The following is a 12,030-nucleotide window of genomic DNA, read 5'->3' as shown; positions in this document are numbered from 1 at the left end:
GGTACCACGACCCTCCCCTTGTATAATAATAGCCCATCACGCCATGTAAATGCACTGTCAGGTTGAGCATCAATTTTACGACCCATAGACTGAATGTATTGGTCCTGTTGTGAGGATGTCTTAATCTCTTGCCAGACACTAACATGCGAAGTAAAAATGTGATGTAAAATTGGACTCCCTTGTTTTCTGGACAAAGCATCAGCAGCTGAGTTCTCACGGCCTGGACGATAGATGATTTCATAGTCATAACTCATTAGCTTAGCAACCCATTTCTGCTGTTTTGGAGTAGCTATCCTCTGTTCTACAAAATACTTGAGACTACGCTGATCTGTTTGAATGTAGAATTTCTTGCCGAGAAGATAAGGACGCCACAATCTGATAGCTTCCAAAATTGCCAACATCTCTTTAGCATATGTTGACCATGATTTCTTTGTGATACCGAGGGCCCTGCTCATGTACGCCAGTGGCTTGCCAAGTTGAGTGAGGACTGCACCTATGCCATCTCCAGAAGCATCGGTGTCAATGGTAAATGCTTCGTTGAAATTAGGCATGGCCAATATGGGAGTAGTTGTTATGGCCCGCTTGAGAGCAAGGAAAGCGGCTTCAGCTGCATCATTCCATTGAAATTGATTCTTTTTTAGCAGATTGGTAGCAATAACACCATAGTTCTGAACGAATTTGCGATAATTTCCTGTCAAACCAAGAAAACCATATAAATCTGAAACGTTAGTAGGCCGTGACCATGCCACCATAGCTGTAATCTTGCTATCATCCACTTTGACGCCATGATCGGTGATAATATGTCCCAAATATTCAAGTTCGTGCTGCCCGAAAGCACACTTGCTTTCCTTGACATAGAACTGATGCTGGCGTAGTATTTCAAAATGTCTGTCGGACATGCAGTAAATGTTGGTCCCAGGTAGAACTATATATCAAGATGTCGTAAAAAAAAACCAAAATAAATTGACGAAGGTGATGACGAAATATGGAGTTCATGATAGCCTGGAACGTAGAGGGCGCATTACATAGGCCAAATAGCATCACCAAATATTTATAATGTCCATTATGAGTGCGAAATGCAGTTTTATGGAAATCTTGGGGATTGACTCGTACCTGATGATAACCCTCTCGTAGATCCAACTTGGTAAAGTAAGAAGCTTCGTATAATTCATCTAACATATCCTCAACGGTTGGAATTGGGAAACGATCTTTAATAGTGGCAGCATTGAGAGCTCGATAATCAGTACAAAACCTCCAGTTCCCATCTTTTTTCTTCACTAATAACACAGGTGATGAAAAGGGACTGGTACTTGGACGAACAAGCCCTGTGGTCAGCATGTCCTGGACCTGTTTCTCAATCTCATTCTTCTGAAAGTGTGCGTACCTGTAACCGGTTCAGTTCCTTCCTTCAACGTGATTCCATGGTCAACAGCCCTTGTTGGTGGTAAACTGGAAGGAGCAGCAAATATATCTGAAAATGCTTGCAACAATTCCTTCATGTGGGGATGAACGATACCGTCTGTTGCTGTCTGAGTAATTTGAAAACATAAGGCAAACAAAGCTTGATTCGGCCGAAGTGTTTTGGACAACTCCTGCAGGGATGTTTCCTGGATGTCTTGTCTGCCAATGCCAGTTAATCGCCTAAGCTTGTTCTCCCATAAGAATTCCATTGTCAGCCTTTTCCAATCACACATCACCGAACCCAGTAATTCAAGCCATTGAATCCCCAACACTATATCCAGCCCTGTGAGGGGTAAAGAATAAAGAGTCAATGAAAAAACAACACCCTGTAGATTCAATGATACCTCGTCAAATCGCCCCCGACATTGGAGACTATCACCATTGGCAACCTGTACTTTGAAGGGTTCTGTAGGCACCACTGGCAGCCTTAACAGGGTAGCAGTTCGCTCACTAATGAAGTTGTGAGTAGAACCACTATTTATTAAAATAATGACGCTGCAGGAGCCAATCATAGCTGATACTCGCATGGTCTTTGGCGTTGTCCAACCTGACAAGGCATGCAATGTAATTGACGACCCTGTAAGCTCCTCATATTGTTCCTGATTTAGTTGTTCGTCAAGAACATTGTCACATAACAACGTATCAGTGTCATTGCAACCTTCCAACATAAGTAGGCATGACCCTTGACACTTGTGACCTGCAGTAAAACGGTCATTACAATTGAAACATAGATTCTGGGCTCTTCTTCGTTGCATTTCTTCCCATGATAACCGCTTGATAGGAGTCGTAGGGGTAGACTGTGCGGCTTGGTTGCCAGGCGAAAGAGCCATAGGTGGCCGCACAGAAGAAACTGGTCTGATAAACCTCCTCTGACGGGTAAATTGATCATCTTTCATCCGTGCTAAGCTGATGGCGTCTTTTAAAGTTTGTCGTTTGAACATGTGAATCCCATCAGAAATGTCTCTTTTTAATCCACCCATAAATGTTCCTACGAGAGCTTTTTGGGTCCAACCACGTACATGATTGCCAAGACGTTCAAATTCACGTTGATAGTCATGCAGCGATCCTTCCTGACGGATCCGTGAAAGAGCTTCATCAAAATCTTCACAGTCAGAAGGACCAAATCGAGCCCAGAGTTCACCTTCAAAATTAATCCACGAAAGAACACGTCCTTCCTCTTGAAATGTCCGGCGAATCCATTGCCACCACTGGTTGGCCTCTCCTTCCAAGTGATAGGAAGCTAACGATACCTTCTGCATTTCGGGTGTACTTTGGAACTCAAAGAACTGGTTCACCCTATTAAACCACTCTGTTGGATCATCTCCAGAAAAACATGGAAATTCAAGCTTCGCTATTTTAGAAGAGACAACAAGCCGTCCTCCAGTGTGACCGTCACGATGGGTGTTACCTTGATTGGTAGACACGTGATCTGCAAGGAGTACATCAGAGAGTCGATTAATAGTTTCCTCTAAGTGATGCAATTTATCTGTCATGCCCATCTCCATCCGATGTAGGCCATTTTGCACTTCACCGAGCCCTGCTTCTAACTGTTCAATACGCTCTTTATTGGTTTTCATGGCTCTGATACCAATGATAGGTCCCAACACAGATAATGAAGTGTTTAATAAAAATAATGCATTGTTTTCTCTTCAGGTGAGAATAAACCTTTGTTCTGAAATTAATTGCCTACCACTAATAACAACTGTGGTTGCTTAAATAGCAAGACCACGTACACATAGACTGAAATATAATTGCATGAAATAAAAGTAACTAAGATAGGGCCAGTTCTGTCATCACATTCGCACGTCACATTTGCACGTAATGTTTCCCACGTATTATATTCAACTGCCAACCAGCATTCCCCACTCTGGACTCTACACGTCGTGGCCTGTATGCACGATTAATTACGTGTTGTAAACATCTTGAAGTATTTGGCATTTGGCTTAAGGCCTCTCTTTGAACGACGTGGTCTATCAGTACTTCACCTTCACTGTCTCCATGAACTCAAGCTCTCCACATATATCCAAGCAGTCACACCTTGCATAATCCTCAACATGAAGTTCATAAAATAAAAATAAATATTGAAGGGAAGGGAAAGAAACCTTTTGACATCTACTGTTTGTGAAGCCTTTCCTTCACTTCTGTTTTTCTACAACTTCCCTCCTTGACCCTTTCTTCCAAATTTCCCAAACACACTGTTAGTTAGATGTCAGCCCAAATTATGCGTCTGCACACAGATACACGTGAAAAGATAATTAAATATAAAGAGATGAAATGGGTATCAAGTCTTGACACGGGCAGCCATGACGGGCTCGCCGTGGAGGGAAAAGGGACCTATGAGGTTCAGGATGAGCTTGGTCTGGGTGCTGAGCTGGTGGAGGGAAGGTGGTCCTGTAGTCGCTAAGGCCAAAGTTAAGAAACCATCATGAAAGCATATCTACTCGATTTCTCTACCAAATCTAAGCAGTCTGATTAACAACTCTTCAAACACGACATAATCACTGAACTTTGCATGGCAAAATCAGAATTTTGGAACCCAAAAAAAAAAAAAAAGGTTTGGAGGGTAAGTTCAAACTGAAATCTTTGCTTTTATGATAGTTGATGTTCATAGGTCCGACAACTAACTTTCAAATTTACTGCCAAATAAATCTAGTAATTTTTTCGTCTGTTCAAGTTAGAGATGAAAAAATCGACGGCGCTTTCAGGGTGAGGAGTATGTTTCTACTGGTAAGGATAAATGAAGACCACAACTACAAGACTAGAGGGCACAAGACCATGACTATATATTTAGAGAGAGTGTGTGCATTCAATGTAGTTTTTTGTTGGTTGGTTAATGGTTAGTGTTGGGACACACACACACACACACACACACACATATATATATATAAAAGTTTGGTGGGTAAGTTCAAAGCTGAAATCTTTGCTTTTATGATCGTTGATGTTCATAGGTCCGACAACTAACTTTCAAATTTACCGCCAAATGGATCTAGTAATTTTTTCATCTGTTCAAGTTACAGATGAAAAAATCAACGGCGCTTTTGTGGTGAGGAGTATGTTTCTACTGGCAAGGATAAATGAAGACCACAACTACAAGACTAGAGGGCACAAGACCATGACTACAAATTTAGAGAGAGAGAGCACATTCAATGTAGATTTTTGTTGGTTGGTTAGTGTTGGGATACACACACACACACACACACATATATATATATATTAAGAGACAAAAACCTAAATAATTTTGAAATAATTTTATATTTTTAAAACATGAAAAACAAAGACATGTTTCTCAGTCTTCATCTGTTCTATCACAAGACGACAATAACCAAGCACCATCTTTCAACAAAACCATAGTATATTTCCTAGACTCCTTGCTATGCAGGGAGATTTCAGGCCATTTTGGAGTTCGTTGTACAAATATGAATAATGTTGTTGTTTGAACTCTGCTGCTTAAATGACTGTTCTGATAGCAATTTAAAACTCTGCTCATTGAAGTAAGTTATTTCTCGACATTAAGATTTCTTGATCTGCCAAAACAAGGAGGCAGAAGCTGAAGCCACAAGTGTCCTATTTCATACAAGTTCATCGTACAGATTCAGAAAACACAAGGCAAGTACACAAAATGAATCTCCTTGGCATGAATAATATTGGCAGGCAAGGCCATGACAATTCATCTCTGAATTTAAATGACCTGATCTCCAGCTATTGGTGTGGTAAAGGGTTATTAGAAGGATATCTCTGACGTGGAGGACGCCTTGTCCTCTTTCCCCATCCTGTTACTTCAAGTCCCAGTTCTCCACAGTTTGGTTGCTGAACTTGCGGTGGACTCACTGCAGTTACTGTTGGAAAGGCAGCAGAACTCGCTGCACGCTTTCTCCCCCTTCCTGCCTTGCTCTTAGGGGCGTTTCTCTGAGACAAACCTGACTGCCAAGTGCCACCGGTTGCTATAATCAGACCTTCAATCATCTGAAGATCCTCAGTCACATCATTCCTGGACAAAGAGACAAGACCAGGAAGTACATCTCTTTGAAAGTCCTTCCGCTGCCTTCCTCTCCTGCCCTGACCTCTCCTAGGACGTCTTGGCAATGATGTTTCATCTTTTGTGTTTTCCAAAACCATAGGCTTACAATCATGATCTTCTACCATGGTTTCAGTTAAATTTAAGGTCATATACTCAAAAAAATCAACCTCATCTGGTATTGAATCTTCACAATCATTATTACCCTTGTGCACTGCAAGCGATCCAACATCATTCTCAATGTATCCCTTGTAAGAAGAAATTATCTCTGCAAACAACTGAAGCGAATTATTCACTTCAGCTTCCATTATATGGCACGCAGCATCATCTTGAAACTGGTGCACACCAGACAGTGAAATGTCCACTAAAGCCTCAGCTGCAGCTATCAAAAAGCCTTCATGAAAGTCCTTGGATTCATCTGTTATGGACTGAAATGGTTCTTTAAATTTGCTTTCCAGAAATCCACCTCCAGACACGATGTCCATATCGTTTTCAAGGACAATTGGCGCCTCCAAATCTATATGAATTGCAATACTGGCCTTGTTTCTTGGAGCTTGAGCCTCTTCTTCAGTCACACTCACATTCAAATCAATTGAATGTCTTAAATCAGCTCTACAATCAACCGAACACTTCGCCACATTTAAACTGTTTGTGTTTAGGATCTCCACGGATTCAGATTCCATAGGATCCTGATTCAGATCAGTATGAAGCAACCCGCCTTTAATAGAGTTAGCATCATTAGTCTCTGAAACACAAAAACCAGGCTTCAGGCCAGTGCTGGCAGAAGGTAGGTCTTTGGAAATGGGCTTTTCAAAAATGGGAACACCAAGAATCTTCCTATTGCTTGAACAATCACCTCCAATTCTCTTTTCCTCAGCATCATGCACATTTGTTGCTGATGATGAATCCTGAACAATGTTTTGACGGAGGCCCTTCATTGTTCCACCATTGCAAGCAAATTGCTCAGCATATTTTCTTTGCAGCGAATCCCAATTCACCCTATGAGAATCAGACATTTCACCAGAGGATTTTCCATTACAATGTGAAATAGTTTTCATCCATGACAATGCTCCTAGTGGAGTTTCTTCCATCCTTGGAATACCAATGGAAATAAGATTTGAATCAGAAATTGCTTCAATTGGGAAACTTTTTGGAGGTACTGCATTGATGTTTACTTCCTCCGCAGATTTTATATTCTCAGACCAGCCTGAACCCCTAGAGTTATTTGGAGGATTATGCTTAGGAACTTGTTCAAAAGCAGAATTACTAGCACTGTGTCCATTCGAGTGACCAGCCGATGCCTTGGACTTCAACTGAGAAATCAGGGAGATGTCATTTTTGTAGGGCAATTCAACTCCTGGTTTAGGGATAAAATCCACTTTTTCATTAACAATCGACCCATCTGCAGAAACTTCATGGCAATGCAACAATGTGGTTGAACTCTTATTTGATTCGGGAAAGGTATTAAAGCAAGGGTTTCCCTGAACAAATATTGCATTCTGTTTCAAGCTGGCCAGAGGCCTCTTCCAAGATGAGATGGAGGATGACTCAGAATTGACTACATTAGGTTGAAGAGCAGGTGGCCGCGGAAGTGCATCTGAAGTCATAACAGATGTATTATGATTTCTGTCGGAGATTTCTACACCAAATATTGTCTTCCTTTTCAATTGTTCTGGTTTATTCTGATCAGGCACATGGGCATTCATGCAGCCAACATGCGATGATTCACTTTGTGTAGGCAAATACTCTCCATAAAAACTTCTACTCAGAGTTCTGGTGCTTATTTGGCCTGAAAGAAGGATCAAACCATCAGCTGAAACTGAATGATCCCACACAACAATAAACATATTGTGATATTTTTCAATTGTCTCTCTCATTATGAATCACCTAAATGAAAAGAAATATTCATATTGGAGGTTTTATGCTCTGATGACAAAGAAGAGAATGATCTAACCTTAGAAATTAAAGGAATTTCAAAAACCATAAGCTTAACTCAGTATCCATGAACACATATGCACATTCACCTTCACATGCAAACGCATTTAATTGTACGTAATTTGAAGTCAAAACTTTCTTTATTTCCATTTTCTTTAAGTCAAAGACATTCCTTAAAAGTCATACAGAATCAATAACAATGAGAAGTTCTTTTTACATTTTTCAGAATTTTCAGAACAGTGACCATTGAGGTTTCTGAATATTCGTATAAATATGGGAAGAGCATTTCCTTACAAGTACTTGGATACTTGTTTAGAGTTCTCATAACAAAATGGTTCTGCCAGAAAATGATTCACTTTTTTTTGTGAACAAAGCAAATAGTTACCTCGAACTAAATTTTTTTAATAATTCATTTCAAAATTTGGTTAAAAGAGAGTTGATTTGGTAAATGTTAATATTTTAAAAGAATTAAGTTGCAACAGATTTAGAGTAAGAAAAAGCAATTCACCAGGTTATCAACAGGAGAGATAACAAACATGGTATAAAAAAGTACAGCAATGATTTGAAAAAAAAAAAAAAAACACCCTACTACCAGGCTACTTGTAAAGTAGCGACTCATGCAAACTTGCACATCCAAGAAAAAAGAACGACATTGGCTGATTTCAACAGGAAAATAAAAAAGTGTTGCTGAATAAGTCCTTACCAGCTTTGAAGTTAAAAGGTGGTCTGCCTTTGTTTTCCCATTCATTATCTAAAAGCATATTTCGTTGGCTGAGTCCCTCCTCCTTTTCTTTACAGGGTCTTTGAGAAACTTCCTTTGCCAAAGATTGGAAGCCTGAGCATGAATTTGCAGATAAATCCCGCCCCTGTATCTCTTCTTTCGAGTAGGTAACCTTGCCTAGAGTATCAAAAGGAGTTTTATCACATGTTTCCTCAACCTGGAAAGGTTCATTCAAATCTGTTAAACCTCGGGTCCTCCCTGTATTGGAACTAAAAGTATCACCATTGCAACTGGAGTGAACACTACTCAGGGTGGACATGTTGCCATTTTTCTCACAGGCAACCATACAATTCCAATTTGGAGGGTCAGATTCCAACCCTGACCCACCAAATGCCCCCTTTTCTTCCTCTGCATCATTTATGTATTTGTCAGCTGGTAGTTCAAGGTCAAACAACTTCCGCTGAAGCTTCTTGTGATTGTATTCAAGAGATACATCATGCTTAATCCTGGATCCATCGTGCGTAGAACCACATCCAGATTGCATGTTCTGCAAATTAATGGAACTAAAATGTGATTGGACACTATCAGCACCTGAAGCAGATGGTGTATGACAATTCATTGCCACCAAAGGCAGACCAGAATTATGCCACCTCCTTCCATCCCCTTCAGGTGGAAAGGCAAAAGGATTTGATTGAAATGTTCCCATTCGATCAAGGCATATGACTGATTCTTTGCTTCGGACTTCATTCATTATGTCCATTTGTATTTTGTGAAGCCGATGCAGTTCATGGACCTGCATAATTGAATTTCCATAAACTAATCTATGATATTTTGCTCAATCAAATTTCAATTATGCATGCAAAACAAGCACATTTTCACAATATATTTCATGAACTCAGAAAAGTATTGAAAATCCAATTTTATAGCTCAAAAATATAAAAATGGAAATAAATCATACCTGATGTCTGAATGTGTTTTCTTGCCTCAATATGGTTTGCCTCAGGTGTTCCTTGTCATATCCAGAGTATCTATCTATTTCTGGCTTTGCAGCAAGCAAGCCATGGTGCTGCTCAAAGGCTTTGTTTTCATGACATGAAGGCCAGCTACCATTCCCACTACTTTCATCTAGATCCTTCGTAGAATTATATCCCGGTATATACATCTTGTACAGAAATTCAGTTCCCATCCCTGCAAAGACTGCAAACAACTTAATAAAGCTCTAAATTAACTTGCCAACACTGATACAAAGGATATCTCATTTTCTTCTATCACAAATGAAAAGGTTTTACATGCCAACACTATATAATTTTGTTGCAAGAAAAGGCTATGGGATGAGAAGCATGGTTCATGATTCTGACAAATAAAACTCGTGGCATACTGTCACACATGTATTGAATGCTTGGATTGGAGAAAAAAAAGTTGATGCAGCACATAAATCTTCATCTTTGCAGTCATAAATTATTCATCAATCCTGGTACATAGAAAGAACAGCTATGTTATACAGGCAGTGATATCATATCATTTCCTCCTACATGAATGAAATCTTCTGATTCGGTGGTGAAATCAATCCAGCTGATGTTTTTAGTAAATCTTCCATATAAAGAACTCACTTTAACACTTAAATTAGCAACAAAATAGCAGATTCTGAAAAAATCTTGAAAAATCTAGTCATAAATAAAGTCAATTAAAAACAACATATCCCTGTAATTTAGTATTGGAGAGAGATCCCATTCCGCCATCAAAGAAAAATAAAGAAGTTCTCGTAATATGTTTGCAAGAAGTAGAGGCAACAGCATCGAAACCCATGCAGACAACTCTCAGTCTAGAGCTTCTCCCTAGCTGCAAGTGCTCCAAACTAGATATTGGACAGCATTTGTTAGGGTAATAATGAATATTCCGATGGGTTTTGCATGCTGAGTATCTTTAGGAGAGCTGATCTATTAGAGCCTGCCATAATTTATGTTACAGCAGGCAAAACTAGGTCAACCAATGCACTGAAAGAGGTTAAAAGTTAGAAAAAGCACCAAAAGAATTCACGAATCCCTATTTTTCAGAAAATGCAGTTTCCAAGCTTCAAAGAAACACTTTGTTGATACACTAGAATTTAATTTGTAGGCAATGGAAGTGTATTTGGTAAGGATGGGAGATCAGAATATAGCAGTATCTAAAAAACATCAAAAAATCAATTTTCGTTGGACACCCATTTCAGAGATAACTAATTGTAATGCATCATAACTACACATGACCACACAATGCCAACAGTTCCAATGATGATGATAAAAGAGAATGGCGAGAGCATTGGAATGGTGTGGTGAAACTCAAAGCATGTTGAACTCGAAATTCACTCCAAGGATCCCAAATCAATGATCTTGTAATTGGCAACCGTTGGATCATTAGGTGTTGTTCTTCATTCTTTTCCTTAGCAATATACACTTTGTTCCAGTGTAAAGGAATGGATTCTACCAACTACTGCTCCGACCAGAAAAGAAAGTTCAAATTGCAAAACTAAAGAGAAAGAAACATCTTCTAGCAGCTTTCTTAAGCACATGGACACTACCATGGAACAGAGAACCCTGGTATTCTGACATCACTGCAAAAGGGCCCTATAAAAAGGGTATTACATCTCTTAATACTACTGCAATAACATCCATTTTATGCTACGAACTTCAACAAGAAACAAATACCGATGACATTGAAAGTTCTTGCCATTGCTTACTTGAAATCCCAGGAGACCTTTCTTCTAAATCAGGTATTCCAGATAAATTGATAATCTGAAACCCAGTTTTCTTTAAAGCCTTCCAGACACAACCCTGCGATTCCAGCAGCACAAATCAAGGAAAGAGAAGCAATTGGTTTTGTTCCTCCACTGACAAATAACAAAGAACAGGGACGGAGAATGAAAGCAATAACATGGCAACATCATGCACTCGAATTTAAGCAACTAAAGCTGACCGACCATGATTAGCATAATTGAGAGACCAACGTACGGACAAATCAATCATCCAAAAAAAGAGGAAAAAATTGTTTACCTTTTGTATATATCAGTATCCTCTACCTCCCCATATCATAACTTGAGCTCAAATTCACAGAAAACCCTTGAACTCAACTGCAGCTCCATTAAAATTCCCATCTGAAGGAAGAGAACAAAACCACAAAGACTTAAAACAAGAGCAGGTGACTTTGTAATGTCATAGAAAAATCACAAATCATCAACCATCGGACAAAAGAAAGATAACCCAAATGATTAAAAAAATATAAATACATACAGGAGAGAAGCTCAAATCTGCTGGGCCAGTATCTGATATTATGTGAATTGGATTGAAAGATCCCCACAATCCCAGATAAGAATAAGAGAGAGATCTTTCTTTCTATTTTCTATTTTCTATTTTCTTTCACAAAGAAACAATGACTTGGAATTTGTCAACTCGTGGTCTCACTAACAGTCTAATATACTTTGCTTGGGCTTTGGTTTCATGATATCTATCACTTCGCTTTCCTATTCTGTATTTATTATTACTATATTATTTTTTTATGGGGATTTTAAGGATGTGAAAGATATGGGGACATTTGTTTTCACATTTTCTAGATTCTCTCTACCTTCCATGCTTTTTGGGTACACGCAAGTAAAGTACCTTTTAGACGCCTGTGTTTCACTCTTTACAACAGCAAGCACTACAGTTTCCATAAGTAGCTGACCCCTCTTCAATGGAGTATCTTTCTTCCCTCACACGCACCTACACTCGTGTACCACATTGCTGTTCGCCTTTTAACAATATCTTTGTTTTTGCGTCTCAATGCTGTTTTCTTGAAAATCGTTTTTTTTATTTTAATTATTTTTTTGATATTTTTAAATTATTTTAATATGATAATACTAAAACTAAATTTTAAAAAATAAAAA

At 39.1% G+C, this 12,030-nt stretch overlaps 1 protein-coding gene across 6 annotated transcripts; it reads right to left on the bottom strand.

Annotated features, from left to right (window-relative positions):
* Nucleotides 1–4,905: 4,905 nt before the first annotated feature.
* LOC118049547 (uncharacterized) lies at nt 4,906–11,774 on the bottom strand. Of its 6 annotated transcripts, none has more exons than XM_035059568.2 (7): nt 11,399–11,774; nt 11,162–11,262; nt 10,849–10,942; nt 10,690–10,735; nt 9,091–9,329; nt 8,115–8,925; nt 4,906–7,265 (listed from the first exon to the last, which is right to left on the bottom strand). In XM_035059568.2, exons 4-7 carry the CDS (start codon nt 10,718–10,720, stop codon nt 5,161–5,163), a joined length of 3,186 nt encoding a protein of 1,061 aa, XP_034915459.1. In that variant the 5' UTR covers nt 10,721–10,735; nt 10,849–10,942; nt 11,162–11,262; nt 11,399–11,774; the 3' UTR covers nt 4,906–5,160. The 6 variants fall into 6 exon arrangements, with proteins under 6 accessions (XP_034915459.1, XP_073262007.1, XP_034915461.1 ...); XM_073405906.1 differs by having other exon boundaries at nt 9,091–9,320; XM_035059570.2 differs by having other exon boundaries at nt 11,162–11,238.
* Nucleotides 11,775–12,030: the final 256 nt, after the last annotated feature.

The sequence above is a fragment of the Populus alba genome, chromosome 17 (genome assembly GCF_005239225.2).
Source record: "Populus alba chromosome 17, ASM523922v2, whole genome shotgun sequence".
NCBI lineage: Eukaryota > Viridiplantae > Streptophyta > Magnoliopsida > Malpighiales > Salicaceae > Populus > Populus alba.
The sequence above is the reverse complement of the archived record's forward strand: the minus strand, read 5'-3'. Positions and strand labels throughout refer to the sequence as shown.